The 21,066-nt window shown below is 37.0% G+C and overlaps 2 protein-coding genes across 3 annotated transcripts in view; one reads left to right on the top strand and one right to left on the bottom strand.

Annotated features, from left to right (window-relative positions):
- Positions 1–330: 330 nt before the first annotated feature.
- GUCA1B (guanylate cyclase activator 1B) lies at positions 331–19,740 on the bottom strand. The gene is made up of 6 exons (XM_087720132.1): positions 19,159–19,740; positions 17,120–17,175; positions 8,995–9,430; positions 3,734–3,883; positions 2,953–3,067; positions 331–1,484 (listed from the first exon to the last, which is right to left on the bottom strand). Exons 3-6 carry the CDS (start codon positions 9,196–9,198, stop codon positions 1,357–1,359), a joined length of 597 nt encoding a protein of 198 aa, XP_087576258.1. The 5' UTR covers positions 9,199–9,430; positions 17,120–17,175; positions 19,159–19,740; the 3' UTR covers positions 331–1,356.
- The window catches only part of IRF6 (interferon regulatory factor 6), a 27,964-nt gene continuing 26,026 nt past the window's right edge, over positions 19,129–21,066 (top strand). Inside the window, exon 1 of one of the 2 annotated variants that reach the window (XM_087720129.1) lies at positions 19,129–19,216. The gene's annotated coding sequence lies outside the window, so the exon portion shown is untranslated. Of the gene's footprint in view, positions 19,267–21,066 lie in introns of both variants that reach the window. The other variant, XM_087720130.1, reaches the window with a different exon arrangement.

Here is a 21,066-nt window from a genome sequence, read left to right as displayed (position 1 = left end):
AATTAGTGGACTAGAGGAATGCCGTCGATATAGTTTACTTGGACTTCAGTAAGGCATTTGATAAGGTAGACCATAACCTACTACTAGATAAAGTAGAAGAATGTGGGTTAGACAGCATCACCACCAGATGGATTTGTAACTGGCTGACCAACTACACTCAAAATGTAGTCCTCAATGGAACTGCATGGAGGGAAGTATGCAGTGGAGTACCCCAAGGCTCTGTTTTGGGCCCAGTACTCTTCAACATCTTCATCAATGATTTGGATGAGGGAATAAATGGGAAACTCATCAAATTTGCCGATGACACCAAGCTGGCAGGAATATTGTACTCCTCATCTGATATTTTTGACAACTTTAAAAAATAAGTGTGCCATTGGTTGAACCTGTGATCATAACATTCTAAGATCAGGAGACCATTCTTTTCTGAGCAGCAGGGACCAAAGGAAACTTATGAAAACTCTTTTCTTTTTCTAAGCCAGTTCTAGAAAACATGGTTAACACATAGCTAACTTACTGGAAGGGCTGTGTTGTCATCTTTTCTGACCTACATTCAAGACTAGTATTTACTATTGCTGCTGAGAAACCTTAGCTCACTGAAATCAAATTATTTCAATACTCCAAATGATTTTTGCATTTTTCTGCGGAGAATTTCACCCATTCCATGGATCATCTACAAAAATCAGCGTGCTGAAGAGAATGTCAATTGTATCTACTGATGCTGTTTTGGGCTACATTCACATTGAATGGTTGAGTTTGCTCTAAATGATAAGCTACAGTATATCTCACTTGTTTATAAGTCAATATATTGTGCAAACCAGATAGTTTGCAAACACTTGCCACTGGATTATTTGCTTCTCCCCATAAGATTACAAAACTTTAGCTTTTTCCTGATGTGCTAATTTTAGCTATATCTGGACCTGTTTGACAGAACATTTGATCACATGATACCACTTGCTGTGTGAAATATATAGGCCAGGCATTATTTTTAAGCGTGTCATCTTTTTCTGATAACTAAGTCTGGGGTAAGAAGTAAGCAATATGAGGTAGTTGCTAGTATCCTGAGTTGTGAGTTGGATCTTTTGCCAACACTGTCAATAGCCTAAAATCAGCTATAGCCACCCAAATAGTCATCATCCCTACATTTCAGGTGGGTTTTTAATTCCCCCCCCCCCAAATTACCATGACATAGCAATTGTTCCATGGCAGTGGCCTAGATGAACAGCAGAATAATTTAAAAAGCAGCATTATATTGTTTTTCCCCCTAGAGCTCAGCCTGCTGCTATCAAGGAAAAACAGAATGAAGGACAAGGAATACTTTTTTTTCTCATTACACTTTTGAAATAATACAAGCAATGATTAGGCCTCTGAAGTTTTTCTTTTCTGATTGGCAAGCCATCCACCTGGGCTTACATTGATCTGTAGCATCTTCATTACCCACTTATCTCTTCGTGCTCCATCTAGGAATTCGTCCAGAGATAAATGTCCTAAAGAATCAATGGCAAGAAAGAAATCATAGTGTCTTAAAAAAAATGGGGGAGATTCAATCCCACTAGTCAACTCCCATCTTCCTTTTTCATTGGACTATAAAGAAGAGCAGGAAATGTACTAACAGATCAAAATGTTGCTTCTTTGATTGAGAACAGATGGAAACCTTTATATTTTCCTCAACTAGGGCAGTGATATACAAGAACAATTAACTAAGGCAGAGTTACTTGGAAAGTCTGATTTGGAATTTCAGAAACATAATTTTACTTGGATAGTAGATAGCGGTCACCTACCCCTCATAAATATTTAAAGAAGTCAGGAAATCTTGGAGCAAATTTGGAAAGGACAAACCAGATAATGCAATATTTAGGTGCTTTGGAGAAAAGAATTATTCTGGAAAGTATTCACCACAATATTATATAGAAATCAAGGTGAATGAGTCACAATCTGGAAAACTGACTTCCTTTTCCCTGCCTTCCACCTCTGCTGTATAGTAGAAATAATGAATCTGGGTGTCTATTAGAGAACGAGAAAGAGAAAGCTTAAATTTCCAATCAGTAACATTATGGAATGTGTGGTCACTCCCTTGAGCTGATGTGAACATCAGATAGCTTTGCCACATGCTTGTTTAAACATTATTCAAATACTGTTATCACTCCTCAAGTTTTTGAAAAATAAAAATGGAAAAAATCTGTAATTAAATAATTCAAATATTGTTGTTTTTTGTAAAAAAGAAAAGCACTCAACATGAGTGTGCTCCTAGGATTCCTCATTGACCACATCACTGTCACTTGGCAAATCAATAACTGTTAAAATGTCAGTAAAAATATCCATATTTTAAAGGACATGGATTAAATCTGTGTATTCCTTGTATCAGGCACAGGCAATCTGTTGCCACCAGAAATGTTGAGATGTAATTCCCATTGGACTTGTACTGAACTAGGGGTGGGATTGAAATTTTTTAGCAACCAGGTCTCTGCCTGGTTGCTGGGTAGATGTGGCCATGGGGGTGTGGCCTTTTCAGCTTCCTGCACCATGGAGGAGGGGCATTTTCACCCTCTCCAGGCTCTGGAGGCATTCCTAGAGCCTCCAGGTTGGCAAAAATGGCTTCCCCCAGGTTCCAGAGATTGGAAACAGGCCCATTTCTTGACTTCTGGAACTTCAGAGAGGTCCATTTTTGACCTTCCCGGAGTCTCTGCGTGGGCCCTGCACTTACTTGATATCCAAAACAGCTGTGTGGAGACTTCTGGGAGGGGCAGGGTGGGCAGGGTCAGCCAGTTCTTACAACTACCAGATTAAAATTAACATCCGGTTTTCCCAAAACCAGTCCGAATTGACTGAATCCCATTCCTGTACTGAGCCATGATGTTTTGGGAAGTTTTGCATTACAAAAGACCTAGAAGGGCATCACATTACCAATGATAATTTCAAATAAGACATCAATGTGGCTTCAAATCAAGTTATTACCATCTCCATTCTCATCTACGAGTTGAAATATTCTTTCCACAACCTCTTCTGGGGTAAGACCAGGAACAGCTCTTTCTTCTTCAGACTTGTATGCTTCCTTAATGCTATATATAGCCTGGGGGGAAAAACTATAGTATTAAGTGGGAGTCACATAATAAAGCATATGTAAACCTCTGAGATAGATGTACATATAAATTTGATGACTAGCTTAATCAAGTGTTTGCAAAGTTAAATATAACAAAAGAAACATTTCAGAAAATGTATAGGATGAGTGATGTCGACTGTTTCTCTATGGAGTCCTAGTGCTGTATCAGATACAATGCATTCTGCAGGCATTTTGCATTCTTATTACAAATTTATGAAAGAAACAATTGGAAAACTACAATGAAACATGCATTAGCTATGTTATCTATAACCCAGGATTTCAGGTTTGTTCTGAAAACAACAACAACTAATATACATATTTTCTCATATTCCATTTTTTTCTGAGGAGAAGGTAAAATTAAACAGGAAGAAATAATTTGTTGTCTTAGTGGAACCTGTCTGTTTGCTCTTAAATAAACTGGGAACATAAGTCAACAAAGAGTTGTTAACCTCCATTCTCTTTCTTTCATGTGTTCCTAAATGTCTGCTTAAAATGTAAGGAGAAAAAAAATCCTCTATTCATCTTCCTTCTTTCTTTTAAAGGGATTGTCTGTTGTGGAGACTATATTTTTTTAAAAAGAATAAGTTTTAGATGAAAAAAGAATGTTCAGTGAAAACATCACACATTTCTACTTACTTCAATTATTTCTAGGAGTTCAGGTCTCTCTATGCAGCCATTTCCATCTTTATCATATATTTTGAATGTCCATTTCAATTTGTGTTCCAGTTTCCCTCGCAACACCAGATTCAAAGCAGCCACATATTCTAGGAAGTCAATGGTGTTATCCTGGTAATATAAAATAGTCACTTTAATTGTGATCAACTTAGATTTCAACAGCAGTACATTTACTGTTTTGTGCTCTGTCACACAACACACCACTTATAGTCATGAGCTGCCAATGGCTCCTGTGCCTTGTTTTTAATGGACTATGAAGATTGGAGAAGATTCCCCAAAATCAATAGTAAACAGCTGAATTGTGTTTGTACTTCTTTTTTATTTGTACAGGGGTGATAGGAGAAAAGAAAAAACAAGTTAAAAATAAACTTTCAATGAGCTCAAAGCAGTTAATTTGCATGAAAAAGAGAGAAGAAAGGTCTGAAGTGAAACATCCTACCCTTTCTAATGACATAATAATCACATTGCATTTAATTATTTTGGCATTAATGAATCATACTGTACAGGCAATTGTCAATTCAAATCAGATGATTTTATGATTTGTTTTTCTGGAAAAGATATCATCAGGTAAAAGGATTTGCATTCTGGGTAAGTAAATAAGTTGCTAAAAGTGTTGGGAATCACAGGGCACTCAGCGATTGCACATCTATCCAAATTCAAGGCAAGCCACTCAAAATCACTATACTACAAATCTATGCTCCAATTGTAGACTCAGACAATGAGCTTTTTTACAGTGAGCTTCAATGTGCTCTCAAGCAAATGCGAAAAAAGGATTTTTTGTATATTATGGGCGATTTCAATGCAAAGGTAAGCCAAAGAGAAGTTGCAAGAATAGTAGATAAGTTTGGGCTAAGTGAACAAAATGAAGCTGGCAATTGCAATTTTGTCAACAAAATTATCTCAGCATAATGAACACTTGATTTACACAACACAAGCAACAATTATACACATGGAACAGCACCAAATGGATAACATTAAAATCAAATGTATTTTATACCAATAACACTGGAAACATTCAATTCCATCTGTTAAGATAGTTTCGGTGCTGACTATACACTATCAACTATTAGCGGGTAAACTGAAGCTCAAATTGTACAAAGTGAAAAAAGGTAATATCTCCTCAAATTCAATGTCACAACATCTCACCTATGTATGCCATAGAAGTTAAGAATAGATTTGAGCCACTGAAATTGGAAGGGGAAAACCCCAAATGAACAGTGGTGAGAGATCCAAGGTAACATCATGGAAATTGCTGGAAAGGATGAGTCACGCCAAAACCCAAAGAGAACAAACAAGTGGCTGTGTGATGACACCATTAAACTAGATGATCTGGATGACTGAGAATCTCCATAGACATCTGGTGCATGCTTAGTTAGAGAACCACAGACTGGGTCCACCTATACTATATTGCATTAATATTAAAATGGTTTAAAGATTTAAAGGTTTATTGCACTTGTATGCCACCCTATTCCCGGAGGGACTCAGGGCGGCTAACAAACCGAAGGGGAAGGGAATAATACAGACAAAAAACAATAAAAACAAAGAGACAAAATACCAAAACAATTTAAAAACAGCCAACAGCCACACGATTTGAGTGGGGATGGGAACTCATCAGCCCCAGGCCTGTTAGAACAGCCAGGTTTTGACGGCTTTGCGGAAAGCCTGAAGGGTGGAGAGGGTCCGAATCTCCATGGGGAGATCGTTCCAGAGGGCTGGAGCAGCCACAGAGAAGGCCCTCCTCCGGGTGGTCAACAAACGGCATTGGCCGGCGGATGGAATTCGGAGGAGGCCTAGTCTGTGGGATCTAATAGGTCTTTGGGAGGTAATTGGCAGCAGGCGGTCTCTCAAGTACCCAGGTCCAATACCATGAAGGGCTTTATAAGTGACGACTAGCATCTTGAAGCGTATCCGGAGACCAATAGGCAGCCAGTGCAGCTCGCGGAGGATAGGTGTAACGTGGGTGTACCGAGGTGCACCCACAATCGCTCGCGCGGCTGCATTCTGGACAAGCTGGAGTCTCCGAATGCTCTTCAAGGGCTGCCTCATATAGAGCGCATTGCAGTAGTCCAGTCTTGAGGTCACAAGGGCGTGAGTGACTGTTGCAAGAGCCTCCTGGTTCAGGTAGGGACGCAATTGTTGCACCAGGCGAACCTGAGCAAATGCCCCCCTGGTCACAGCCGACAAATGATGTTCTAAAGTCAGCTGTGGGTCCAGGAGGACTAATACAATATATATAATGCAATACGAGAAGGGCAGCCAAAGCTAAAGGTAATAAAGAATGAAGTTAAAAAGCTGAATGCGATTTTCCAATTTGAAGCTGGGAAAGACAAAAATAGGCAGTGGGGAAAAAACAGTGTCAACAGTAAAACAGTATCTGGAAGAAGCTAAGATACTAAGGTCATGTTTGCCATAGTGAAAATGATATGGTCCAGGTTTGCAGCAGGGCAAGGAACTGTTAAAGAACTGCAACGGGAATATACTAAATGACCAGAAGAAGATCAAGAACAGTTGGAAAAAATATACAAAAGGACTATAGCAGTTTGACTTACCATCAAGATGACAATGATGACATCTTGAGGGCCAAGAAGGAATTTAGCAATAGCAATAGCAGTTAGATTTATATACCGCTTCATAGGGCTTTCAGCCCTCTCTAAGCGGTTTACAGAGTCAGCATATCACCCCCACAGTCTGGGTCCTCATTTCACCCACCTCGGAAGGATGGAAGGCTGAGTCAACCTTGAGCCGGTGAGATTAGAACCACTGATAACAGTCAGCTGAAGTGGCCTGCAGTACTGCACCCTAACCACTGCGCCACCTCGGCTCTTTGAATTTGCGGTTGGCAGATATAGGTTGTTATTACCTTTTCTCAATGCAACATTTTTCCAGTAGAAAAGCTTTTCTATTTAAAACTCTTCTTTTCCAAGACAAAGCATTTGTATGTCTGATTAGAACAAATCAAGGGAAAATGGTTAACATATCCCATTGCAGAAATTTTGATCCAAATTAGGATTTCTGCAACTGTTCCAAAGGAGGTTTTCCAAAAAGCAACTAGACTTACTTGTTGTTGTTGTTTTTGAGAAAAAAATGTGTAGATGAGAATCAAAACATTTTCAAAGAAAAAAACAAACCAAGAAAGTCCAGTTGCCATTTGGGACAACCATGAATGAGAATCTCCACAGGCATTTCTGCAACTGCTATTTGCCCATTAAAAATGACTCGTGTTCTTATTAAAGATGGAATTCACACATCACTTAAGCTATAGTTTGATTAGACATGGTAAATTAAATAAGCCAAAGTTAATTGAGTATATAGTAGTCATATAGCATAAACTATTATTTACAAGCTTTTGAAATGAAAGCTAATTGGTAAATTTGGGCTAGTCTTTTCCAGCCCAATCACCTCACAGAATTGTTGAACTGTTATATTATTTTGATCAGCTCAGGCAGCATATAACCCGAATGAATGAATGGATGGATGGATTCAACACCTTCTCCATAAAGGAAAGCAGAACCTGTGTCACACTAGAAATGACATGCCTTTACCTCTAGTCAAGAAACATCAAGAGTACGTGGGCTCATTGCTAAAGCATGCAAAACTCAACAGCACAGTTGTTTCAGACCAGATTCTTATTGTGCAATTCCTCCTCCCCTGGCATGGAGATTTCAAGACAACATTCAGATAATCTTTATTTCCAACTATTTATATTTTACAGTACTTTTCCACTACTTTTTTCATTCTTTCTCCCCAGATAAAATCTGTGAATGTTACAACTATTATACAAGACAAACATGTTACAAAATAGACATCCTCAATTAGTTTTGCACTATTTTACATTAAAATTATATTGTCAAAAAAGGTATCCCCTACAAATGAGAACATCACCTTGGTAATCAAAAACTTTCTTTCCTAACTATATACCTCCTGTAATAGTTTATGAACTTTTTTTATTTATTATAAGCTAAATTACAAAAACATGGATGTTTCCAGAGAAAAGTAAAACATAAATCTGAATATGATGACTGGAATCTAAATGTCTTTGAGTTTCCTCATGTAGAAGCATTCCTAGTCCATGTCATGTGTTTATGTGGATATCTTAGAACTGTGTGATCCTTGTCACTTTTTTTGGCTGATACATGAACCTATGTAGCTGAGCATGTTTATTTGTAATGCACTGCAACTAAATAGGCTGATTTTTAAAAATGTTTTTGCATGAGCTTAATGCTGCATCCTAATATTGCGACACATGTTTCTTACAAAAGATTGAACCACATTCAAATGCCAGGTTTAGTACACTACATTTTATTACATTTTTCTGACTAGAATGGGTGCATGAATAATATAAAGTATTGTGACATTACCATAATGTTATAAAATGAATGAGCAGAGGTTGATTACAATGCCTTTGGCATTTGCATTGTATTTAAATAAGATGTTTAGTGACAAAATTACTTGTAAACTTAACTTTGCTTTTTTTGGAGCAAAATAGGTTATTCGATCCAAAGCCACTAAAAGAACAATATGTATTGACCAGAGTTAAATACCTTTTTTCATATCAGACATAACAGGTACTTCATGCATTTGATATTGTCACTGCATTAAAAAATAAAACAAAACCATTTCCCACTTTACAGAAATGTCAGTATGATACCTACATTTGCCTCTTTACCAAAATAAATTGTAACAATGGCATTAATCTCTGAAATTCTAACACCCCTACTTTTTCCCCTCCTGGAAATATCATCATATGCCACAGTATAATTCATCAGATTTCCCCCAATTTTTGGAAATAATGAATGCAATGGGACACAACTGTCAAAGTATTGGGAGAATTTTGATCAAATAACTATTTATTTTAAAAGTAATATCTTAGGGTCTTGAATAATTCTATTCAGACGATGATGATAGAGTCAATATTCTATCAAAGAATAATAAGAATCTGTCAATTAAATACAACTTTTAACGGATTAGTTCTCTTCCTGTACACCATTCTGGACCTCCCGACTTCCTGGCATATTTATCATATTTATTATCTGAAACATAACACCATTTTCTGCAAGTTTATTCAGAAATTTATTTTGTTGTGCTCTGTGGGACTTGCTTCTAGGTAAATTCTATCTAATTGTAACATGAACAAAAAATATTTAGCCAAAAGGGAAACTCCACATTTAGAAACCAGGAGAATGTGAGCTTTCAACTTTTAGTATCAGTTGTAACATGCTTACCCCATTCTTATCGAAAGCTTTGAACATGCTTTCCACATAGTCCGATGCTTCTTCATTATTCTGAACCCCAAAGAATCGTCTGAATTCATGCTTGAAGAGTGTCCCACTTGGGCATTCCATTACAAACTTCTTATACCACTCCTGCAATTCGGCCACATCAATTTCAATTGGTTCTCCTTCCTCATTTGTGAGGTGTTGCCCCATGTTGCTTTGAAAAATGGAGAAGAAATGCTTGCTATTTTTTTCTTCTCAGTTTTCTTCTTGCAAACCTTTATTTCTTCTTCTTAGAAATTTAATTTCTTTTATCTTTTTTTTTAGTGACTATTGTCCATGAAAGCTGCACTTCCTCTCCTCATGTTCCTTTTTACTTGCAGCCTCTATTCAATCTTGTTGAGGAATTTTCCTCACTGTTTCACCCTCATGCACCTTCCCTGAACTACAAGATAAAAATATCTAAGGTCATTTCAAAGATCCTCACATACGTATTACAGAGTCCTCCCAATATCTCAGCACAATCCTTTAGTTGAACTTATTAATGCTACTAGATTAACAGTTATTTATAACCTCATTTTGTTGACCTAATTCTAATCAATTATGAACTTATCACTCCCAAGAGAGCAACCAATCTATAAAATAACAACTTTGTTTGTTATTTCAAATTACGTGAATTATTCAGAAATGGAGATGAGGTTAAATATAAATCATTTTGTTGATTTTCTTTATATTCCATAATCTGACATAAAGCTTGTTGCTAAAACAAAGTATGCCTAACTTGTGTTGGGTTTAACATATCATTTAAACCTATCTATTGTAGCCATGATTTAATGGTTTTAACCAATGACTGTCTTATTCATTTACTGTTTTTACTGGATTGTTGTACACCATCCATAGTCATTTTCCAATAGGTTTCATGAATCTAGATAATTATACTTCATAATTCAGCCTAATATCAAGATATGAATGTTTAACAATAAACACAATATATTGACTTGCATTCCTCCCAAAATGGAAGTTGGCCTGTTATACTAAACTCCTTAGCAAACTTTTCTTTTACAAATAAAAGTTTTTCTTAAATTATCAAATTTCACTATTAAATTAGTAGCTTATCAAATTCACTTGTCATTCAGTCATTCCCTTGCTACATCAGAGCAAACTTTTGCTCCCTTGTTAAAAAGAAATAAATAACTTGTCACTTTAAATAAGCCTGAACCCTCTTAATAAAGAGATACATCCAATTCCAAGAAGATTAGCAAAGTGATTAGCGGAAACTATAATCTCTGTTACAATAATAGCAGGACTGAAATGGATTAAAGGGGTTGGAATGTTTATTTCAAGCAAAATGGACCCCCACATAATATGATAATTAACTGAAGAGCCTGCTCAAATATTAGATGGTTAACTTAAATCAATAGTTCATCTAACCATACAGGGTATTCCCAGAGTGGCAACTGCCGGAAGACTCAGCATCTTACCTCTGTGCTTTTGGAAGCCGCAGAAAAAGCCATGCGGCGGCAGCAGCGAAGATGCCCTGGCTCTGCAGGGAGAGTTAGGCAAAGGCATCATGAGCCTGGGAGTCACGCAAGCGGGAAGTGGCAAAGCCCCTCGCACAAGCCCCCTCTCGAGCCATGCAGAACCCCATTCACTGACCTAGGGGCATTCCGAAGGCACCAAACTGCGGGAGCTAGAGGGTGGCAAAGAGGCGCTCACATGGCTTGGCGATACCCCTAGGTCAGTGAATGGTGCTATGCCCAGCTGGAAAGGGGGGTTGCCGGGCAGCTGCTCGTGAGCGTAATCACCTCATGGCTGCTGTGTAGTGCTGCTATGACAGCACAACACAGCTGTTTGACCCTGAAGCTCTTTGGGAGCCTGCTTGCAAGAGAGCAGCTGCCCAGCAATCCCCCTCTTTAGCTGGGCACAGTGCCGCTCACCAACCTAGCAGTATCCCGAAGGCACCAAGCAACGCAAGCCTTTGGCCCCCACCTCGTTCCAATGGCTTGGCTCCTTCGGGATACTGCTAGGTTGGTGAGCGGCACTATGCCTGGATGGAGGAGGGGTTGTCCAGGGGGTTTATTCTCAGGGGAGGATTTTTGTCCACTCAAAAAATGTAGCATGGCGTTATTATCAGGACATGTCATATTTTTGGGGAAACACAGTATCAGAATTCATTTTTCTTTTTACTTATATCTAAAAATCACAATGGATTAAGTTTGTTAGAATCAATAAAAAATGGTTCATAAGTGTAAAAATTTCAAATTCTCCTCAGCTATTCCTCAGCTATGTTTTACCCAAAGATATGAAGAAACTCCCTAAATTAGGCTAGATGTTTTAAGCTACAAGATTTCTTATTCTTGAGGCACAGTGATTCAGTGGTTTAATGATGCTAGAGAAGGTCTGAACACCAGTGGTTCATGTCTGAACACCATACGATGAGTGAGCTTCCATCACTTGGCTCAGCTTCTGCCAATCTCACAGTTTGAAAACATGTTACATGCAAGTGGATAAATAACTACCTCTTACATAGCGCAAAACAGTGCTTCAAGCAGCAGTACGAATTCAACCAGTTCTGGACCTGCCTGAATACAATGTCCAAATGTGAGGTGACATTGGTGGTGGGAAAAGCCCTAGATGACACGGCAGAATGCTGTCAGGTTTTCTGAATGTGGAACTAATTCTCCCCCTGGGATGCACTCTGCATAGTGCCCAAATGTGATCTAAAAGGACTAGCAATCAGCAGCAACCAAACAAACAACTATTTTGTATTAACATTATAGTCTCCTGGCCAATATAGTATTGTTATATGCTAAATAAATGAATCTTATTTTATTACAGTCTCAAGATAGATTGTAGACTGAATACAATATTAGTGGTACAAAGGGACAAAGATAGTCATTGTTTTCTTCTTATTGGTTTCCAGAGGATAACCATCATAGGAGGAGACTTTTATTAAATCATCAGTGGATAGACATCAAAAGGAGTCTGGCAGTATCATTTCAGACTAACAAATGTTATGAAAAAGTATACATTCTTGTGATTTACAGTTCACCATGAGTTTCTAATACAGTAGGTAAACTGGAATAAAGTGGGGAAAAGGAGAGGTTATGCAGATACAATAAAGACTATTTGTGAGGCAGATTAGAATACTTTATTGATTAGCCACTATCATTTGCTAAAAATACAGTTGGATCATTATATTAGTCATCTTTTATCCCCTTTCAAACCACTCAACTCTTGATGTTATCTTGTCAGATCTCAAACATTTTTTCTGGCCAATAAGAATATATGAATACATAGCACTTATTCAAGAATCATATTAACTAACCTTTTGATCCAAATGTGACCATAATGGAAGATAAGAAGTCAAACCACAAGTTACTATACCATCTGACTACCTGAGTATCAACTGGCTGCCCTGTTTTCTCAAATAATTATTCACCACAGAAACAAATTATATTGCAGTAGAAAACCAACTGAAGCAGAAAAATAAGTCTGCATTCACTGCTGTGACTGATACTTTATTAGGATGATTATAACAGAAGCTCATTAGTACTTAAGGCCATTTAAACTCTTTTAATCTGCCCATATTTGTCCATGCTTAGTAGATTGCGATTTTGTGATTTTATATTATGAATCCCTAGCATGGGATATTGAGAAGCAACAGAAACAGAGAACAAGGCATTTCTTGCTGTGCTTCAGTCATTCAATGGCATTTGGCTCTCCTTAAACTGATAGGCATCAATCACCAGAACTATTTGTCAGTAACCATTTCTTTCTTGCAAGTTCATGCCTGTGTCATCAGTGATGTCATCAGCTACTTGTTTTCTGTCAGACTCTTTTTCAATTGTTTTAAAGTTTTCCAGGTCTCAGAGTCTTCCTGCAGGAGTCTGATTAAATGATTACGTTTTATATCATTATTAGAGTTTTGAGGGAACAGTCTAGTTTTACTTGATCTGATATTGAATTATTTGTTCTTGCAGTGCAAGATATTCTCAAACATGCTGTTTCAAAATCAACTATGTGAAACAAGATTCCACATGCTCAACATGTAGTGTTGCATCACTGCTATGTAAGCTTGGATGTTAATGATTAGTTCTCAGGAAGACAAAATAGCTTCTCTAAATTTACTCTGAAATAACACCATCATGATCCTAATTACAATTAAGGATTCTTTACAGAGATAACAGGGGATATCTATTATTTTACTTTTATGGCATTTTGGAATCATAACAACCAAAGGTCTCTTTATCATTTCAGAGATGCTTGCTTGAATGTGAGTATTCTTAAAAACAACAACACAACAGAACAACAGTGTCTATGCCAATGCTATTCTAGGTATAGAGTCGTAAGTGGAACTCTGGAATCATCTAATTAAATTTTTTACCAATACAAGTAAGCCACTTATTACTAATAGGTGGACATCAGCTTCTGTTTAAAACACGAACAAAAGAAATCCCACTAATTTTAGTGGAAATCTTGATTGTAAGCCACCTACAGTTGCCTCTTGGCAGGATGAAAAGTAAGTAAGTAAGTAAGTAAGTAATTTCCACTGATCAACATTGTACATAGTTTTTCCTTGACAAAAAATCAAAGAAATCACATTATCATTTACTTTTATTGCATAGATTTATTAAACTAACCCATTATAGCATGTTAAATGTTCATACAGGGTAAGGAAACAATAGCAAAAATTATATTGGGGAACAATATCCAGTCATCAGCTATCCTAGGCAAGACATACTTTTAATACATACTATCCTAATATGTACTATTAGCAAACATGACCACAAAGATTTTCCCTGCTAAGAATTCTGGGATGATTTAACAACACTGATTACTCCTTTTCTTTTAGACTATTTATAAAGCATGTTCTCACATGTTGGCTATTTTAAAGAAAGAAAGAAATTCAGAAAATGCCAGCAACAGGATGGGATCAGATCTTTGTTGGCTATAAAAAAAGTAAAGGAAGAGGGAAAAGTTCTCACTTAGATTTCCCATTTGGCATAATAGCATCTACTACAACTTAAGAATCTAATACAGAGGGTGCAAAATTCCATTATGCTACTGTTTAATGATCACTTATAAGTTCCTTCAGTTACAAAAGTGTCATTAATATAGTCAATTTTGTGTTAAGATTTGCCCTAGAAAATATATTCAGCACTGGTATACAGTACTATTTTAATTCAAAAAAACATACAAAAGCTCAAGGTATAAGGGAATTAGTATTTCTGGCTAAACACTAGCTGTTCCTTGCTTGACATGAGACATGTGATGAACCACTTTTTTCTGCATGACCTCATTATACTGGCCAAGAGAATCCACCAACTGTTTTCCTTAAATTGGATCATTAGAAATAAGGAGATCGTTATTTATTAGTCTTGTATTATGGCACTATAGAAATCAGCTATGAAGAAGAGCCTACAAATGAAAACAAAATTCATGCTTTAAAATCTTCTGGAAGTCTGTGTACTTAATTTTGCATTGGTAGCTTAATAAGACTTAAATTCATTATTTCATAATTCAACTCTGAAGTATATGCCTTTCAGTGATAAAACAATAGCAGTATGATAGGAACCTTTGTTTAAAAATCTAGAAAAAGCCAAATAAAACACATTTCCCCTTTATTACTTATTAAGAAATTATGAAGATGAATAGAATAACAAAATAACAGAGGTGGAAGGTACCTTGGATATCTTCTAGTCCAACCCCCTGCTCAAGCAGGAAACTAGGTACTATTTCAAACAAATGGTTATCCAACCTCTTCTTAAAAACTTCCAGTGTTAGAGCATTTACAACTTCTGAAGGCAAGTTGTTCTACTGCTTAATTGTTCTAATTGTTAGAAAAATTCTCATTGGTTCTAGGTTGGTTCTCTCCTTGATTAGTTTCCATCCATTATTTCTTGTCTTGCCTTCAGGTGCTTTGGAAAACATGTTGACCCGCTCTTCTTTGTAGCAGCCCCTAGATATTGGGACGCTGCTATCATGTCACTACTAGTCCTTTTCATGAAACTAGACATAGTCATTTCCTGCCTCCGTTCTTCATATGTTTTACCCTCCAGTCCCCTAATCATCTTTGTTGCTCTTATCTGCATTGTTTCTAGAGTCTCAACATCTTTTTTATATTGTGGCAGCCAAAACTGGATGCAGTATTCCAAGCCTGGTCTTACCAAGGCATCATAACACTTCAAAACATTGCCACAGAAACTTCCCAAAATTAGAAACATTAAAAATACCTGATAGATTACATTCTATATTGGTGTTTTTAAGATATGTGGACTTCAACTCCCAGAATTCCTCAACAAGCATGTTTACCAGTCTACACATCTTAATGAAAATCACTGTTCTATATGGATAGAAGGGGAACCTTCTCTTTGTTCTGATTTATAGGTATAAAATTACAGTGTATAATTTGCTCTCTCGAAACCAAGTGTCATTACTGAGTCATCAGATCTTTAGCTTAGGAGACAATGAAAGTGAGGAATCATACCAAATATGTTTTGAAAGTTGTATACTTATAATTTAGATGAATGCTTCACCTAAAATGTTGTTTTTATTCCAGATGTTACCAATACAGATGACAGATATTCCATTTAAGCAATGGCAAAAAGATATGGCAAGGGGAAAAAATGAGAGGTAAGTAGAAATTTTTGCAGGATGCTAAAGAGAGAAGGAGTTACCAGATTTAAAATTATATTTTGATGTTTTCTGCATGGTTTGGATGAAAGAATAGAATACTTTGGAGAATAAGAGACTAACAGATTTGGAGGGCCATGATTTGAGTGGCATGCATATTTGTGATATGATAAAGCTAAAGTAAATGCAGTTTTTAAAAATCTTTTTTTTAGCCATGCCATTCTAAGACTTTGGATTAAATATAAAATAGGGCTTTCTTAAGTTTCTTGAAGTTGAAAGAAGAATTAAAGTTGGAAGGGAATATGTGTTGTGGTTCACATTTTTACAATTAAAAGGTTTAACTTACTGTTAGCTAAGAAAAGCCACAGTTTTGAGTATAATCAAATGAATTTGAAATTGCATTGTGTGCTAACGAAGAACATATTTTTGCTAAGATTTGTCGCTAAAACTGAATTTGAAAAATGAACATATTAAAGACCAATGGGCAATGAATTTTGGTTATAATGGTCGACCAGTGGACTAATTCACATTGAATTATAGTTTGAAATAAAAATTTTATAAGCTGCTGTATTGTTGGTATTGTCAAAAATGTATGCATTTCTTTTTCTAAGTTTTGTTTCTTCCACATTTTATCTTATAAATGAAACATAATAATTTTTTTTAAAAAATGGACAATGCGGTTAGCCAGAAGCCGTTCAATAGGAGACACTAGGGAAAAATTTTAGTATGTAGGTAAGTCAATCACAAAGCTACTGTATGGGAGGTGTGTGGCCTACCAAGGGACCCCTGTGGCAAGACCTCTAAGATATCCAGTAGCAATTGCCTACTGAAGTAGCCACAGTGGTGGGTGACCCACTGAAGAGGATCAGTGCTAAACAGGCTGGTACTGGCTGGATTGGTTTCTCTAGGGAAGAACTCAAAATGAGCTCTGTATTTCCAGTCAGACTCAGAAGATATTTCACCAGTTTACAATTAAATTTGAGGTATTCTTAGAGGCTATAGTAAATAAGTGTAAAAGGAGAAGCCCGTGTAGCTTCAAACCCTTAAGAAGAGAGCTGGAAAAAAGAATTTCGATCAACCATATTGCTAGTAAACTGACTGGTTACCTTATTTGTCTGTGCTCTTTCTCACCCTAACTCAAATCTATGAACATACAGAAATGACCAAAATGATATAAAATGCCATAAGAAAAAGAAAACAGAAGGAAAGTTTAAAAGTAAGAGAGGTACGGTACTGCCAGGAGGAGTCAAACGAAAACAATATGTATTGTTTTCTCTTTTGACTCTTCCCACATATATCTAAGGGGCAAAGTTTGAGTAAGATGGCACAATACTGCTTTTGTCATTTTGCTTTGATTTGTGTAAATCCCTCTAAAAACTACACATCCAATGAAAAAACTGTATTGGGGAAGAACAGTATCATTACATTTATTTTGCTAAGACTTGAACTTTTCACAATTGCTTTACTGCATACAGGTTTTGAATAGCACCCAACTCACTTTCCCAGTTTGAGATGATGAGAGAGTTGAAGCCGGCAATGACAGAAGCAGAGAGTCTGTAATTAGATAAGAACATTAAATAGGGCATGAGTTTCTCTACATTCACAGGGAACAAAGTCTTGACAAAGAGGATATTACCACTCATATGGCAGAATGAGAAAAAGGTATTTAAACCATTGGCTTCCACATATAGAAACCATCATTGTATAGTAGCTGACTTTCTTTATTCCTGGGGCATTTTGTATCTGGAATAAAAGAAACTTTGATTCTTTGTGTTGCTAGCTTTAGAACTAGGGGTTTGAGTTTCCAGAAATAGATTTATTGCTAAGACCCAGACCTAGGTAAAATCATAAGAGATTAATTTTCATAAATCCTGAAAAAGTCAATACAATAGATTTTGGAGCCCCATCAAGAACAAAGATAATTCTCCTAATAAAAGGGAACCAGCCACAGATCAATTTACTGCACATATTCATCAACAATATGTCATAAAGGATATGCAGAGGGGAAGCCAAGCTGATATATCACATAATGGCCATCAATTATTTAGAATGGTGAAACCTAGAGAAGATAATGAACCATTAAATAATTTTTTAAACAGTCTAGACAATTTGGAATATCATATGTCATTTTTGAAAAGTTATTATCAAACGGCTAAAACTGGTATAGAAAAAGACAAAAGGTAGACAATTAAAAGGTTAAGCATCTTTCCTAAAAAAAGCTTTTATTCAGAAAAAGACTTATAGAAATTATTACAGATATTTTTGTTACCTGTATTACAAAATGCTTTCACTATATAAAAATTCTTCACTAGTAAGACACACTTTAGAAAAAAAAACTCTTACCTTTCTATAGTATTTTGGTTCCCATGCTTGATTTTAAGATGATCCTTTTTTTTATAAAACTTTTTAAAATCTTTTGGTGAGGATGGGAAACATATTTGTGTTTGTTCTTTTATTCATTATTTTAATTTATATATATTTAGTTAAATATGTGATCAATTGGTCTAATAACAATATAATCCAATAATAGATTGATACTAGAATTCAAGCTGATGCATTAAAATCAAGTTTAGGTACATTTTTTAGAATTTGCTGTCAAAAGATACAGGGATAGGAACTACCTAAAGAAGTGACAAGGATATATACATGAAATTTCCAGGAACTGCATATAATGTAACATCTTTAAAAGTGACTTTCAAAAGAGCTGTAAGAAGGAGATATAGCATTTATTGATGTATATGAAACATTTTATACAGTTAAAGTCTTGTGAATGAAACTTCTATATTCAGGAGCAGTGTATCCTGCCTAAATATATTAACTGTCACCTGGAAATACCTGACATCTTGAGTACTGCCATATGACCAGTGCAGGAAAATTATTTTTGTAAGCATCTGCTTCCAATATTCATACAACATTTACTTTCCAGGAAACTGAAATAGATTAAAGCAATGCCAAGTAAAAGTAGTAGCATTAGTTGACTCAAATAGTGTGTAGAAGGCAAAATCGTATGAAACATCTTGGCATTAGGGTGGGGGTGAGGGGTAGCATACAGGTTAGACCAGTTACACTAGCTTGTTCCCATGGAAAATGCCTGGAGAGGTTTTGTTTTTGTTTTTTTAAAGGAACAGTAGTTTCAAACAATCTAAGAAGCCTTCCCAATTTGGGGCCCTTGAGATATCTTCCAATGCCATACTTCTAATTCAGGGTGTCCTGGAGTCCCTCCATATGACTGAATTTGGTTCAAGTTTTCTCAGTGATAAATCCACAAGAGAGAAGGAAAGAAAGGGAGCGATGATTTATTGAGCTAAATGAAGAGGCAAGACGAAAACTCTTAAGGGCGCCCAAAGGAATTCTTATTGTATAAATGTTATTCCTAACAGGCAAGCCATTCTGCTACCGAACCGTGCGCTTCCGTTTCATTTAATTCTCCCCCGCACTTCGCCATTTACTCCCTTTTCCCGTCCACACCTCTTGGAAGCTCGCCCCTCCCACTCTTCCCTACGCGACCTGAAGGGGCGGATCCGGTAGCCGCAGTACCTGGGCCAGGTGAGCGAGCTGTATTACACAGCTAGGGTGGGACTCTAGTGGAAGAGCGGTAAGTTTTGCGGGAACGAGTGGAACCCGGTCGGGGAAGTTCGGGTCGCTGTAAGTTCCTCTCTGCAATCCAAAGAACACTTCCGCTCCTGAATTGCCGGGACTTCGGGCTTATAGGAGCCTTTTCTCCCCGCGTGTTTTTCACTCGCGCCCCTTTCTCGCCCACGTGTGCTCGCCTTAACGCTTCTTCTCCCCCTCGCCGGACAGTTGTTTTTCCCAACTTTTCACTTCCCAGCTAAGTGCCTCGCTCGTTTTCTCTCTCGTTCGTTTTGCGCTTGAGTAGTTCCTCTCTGTCCTCGTCCTCTCCTTTTCTGAAGGGAGGCTGACGTCGCGTCTCCCCTTGGGATCCTGCTACAAAAGGCTTCCTACCTTACCCCTCTGCCTTTTGGGTCCGTGGGAAAACCCGAGAAGAGCCTTTTTCCTAAAAGAGGCCTCTGCCCGAGGGCAATTTCAGCGACTTCGTGCCCGGAGTTCAATGCAAGCTTGTTCGGCACTTGACGATTATTTACTTCTGCATGTAAACATCCTCCAATTTTTCAAAGTAGCGGAGAACAGGTACAACTGTGGCCCGACATTGATCCTAGCACGTTTCCTTAGAAGTTCAAATTCGGTTGAGAGGGCAAGGCTGTAGAGAAGACGTTCCTTGGCCTTCAAATTCAGGATAATTGCATTGTAGGAGAAGCTGTTTCCTTACCCCCCAGTCAGATGTCACCCGGATTTACAGCCCAGCACTGTTTACCTGGGGTATTTGCTACACTGATTGGATTTGCACAACTACCCCTTTTCCCAGCATTGCTTTCCAAATCATAGATTGAAATGGAAAACATTTCTCAATTTTCAAATTATGCACATTTGATGATTTAGCAGTGGATTAAACATTTTAGCTATTTGATCATATTGAAATGAAATGACTAGGGTCGATTTATTCAGCCTAATACCCTCCAGAGAAGGAATACATGTGGTATTATGACAAATTGTAAGCCATATACTTGGGAAGACTAATCCATGATATTCATTAAAATTGAGGCCTAGAAGAATCCCAATCTCAACCAAGTTGATGTACAATTATATTTAAGCAAACTTTAGTATGAAATGCAGGTTGAGTAAAGGCATGATGATGACAATGCCATAAGTGCACAAACCAGTTTTAAAAATGAGATCAGATCTTTGAAACATTTCCTACAAAGCAATACAAAAGCTGTGACCTTTTATATTTTGAGCATCTTTCTAGAACAGCATCACTCTGCTTGGTATTGTTTTACTAGTTTGGATATCTGAAATTAAAATCTGATATCAACATTTATGTAGCACTTAAAATACAGCATTATACACCATGTATGTTTGTATGTAAGTAATGCATAGAGGTGTGGATTACTATTACAGATGAATTTATAGATAACTTATATCAACAAAGGCTTGTGGGTTTGTTGTTTGTGCTGTCCTTGTGAACAAGGTTATGATTGTCATCTCACAGTTGTATCCTTGCTGAATTTTATACCTGCTGCTTCAAGCATTGTGCCTTGATCAATGAGAAGAGCAATAGTAAACCTATTGATATCTTTTTGCTCCACTATTTGTAAATATCAGTGTTTTCATAATAAAGTGTAAAAATAGTACTAGAATAGAATTTTGAGCCTGAGTACCAAGAATTGGAAATCTTAGTGTATGACATTATAATTTGGCCAATCCATTGTGTTGTATTTGAAAGTCTACCTGGATAATTGTGTTGTATTTGAAAGTCTACCTGGCTTTGAAAGTCTACCTGGATAACTTTCAGTACTTCTGTAAAGCCAGTACCCTAAAGGGAAAACAAGTTCTGTTGCTAAGATCTATGTTGTAGTTTTTTTGGAG

Source organism: Thamnophis sirtalis, unplaced genomic scaffold, assembly GCF_051295495.1.
Source record: "Thamnophis sirtalis isolate CommonGarterSnake01/CBP01778 unplaced genomic scaffold, rThaSir2_p1.2 scaffold_7, whole genome shotgun sequence".
Lineage (NCBI taxonomy): Eukaryota > Metazoa > Chordata > Lepidosauria > Squamata > Natricidae > Thamnophis > Thamnophis sirtalis.
The sequence above is the reverse complement of the archived record's forward strand: the minus strand, read 5'-3'. Positions and strand labels throughout refer to the sequence as shown.

What these genes read in the sequence shown, in the direction of transcription:
- GUCA1B (XM_087720132.1), bottom strand. Translation starts at nt 9,198, where the DNA reads ATGGGGCAACACCTCACAAATGAGGAAGGAGAACCAATTGAAATTGAT. An exon ending in AACTCCTAGAAATAATTGAA is followed by an intron (nt 3,068 to 3,733) that starts GTAAGTAGAAAT and finishes TTTTCCCCCCAG; the next exon opens with GCTATATATAGCATTAAGGA. An exon ending in CGTAGATGAGAATGGAGATG is followed by an intron (nt 1,485 to 2,952) that starts GTAATAACTTGA and finishes TTGATTCTTTAG; the next exon opens with GACATTTATCTCTGGACGAA.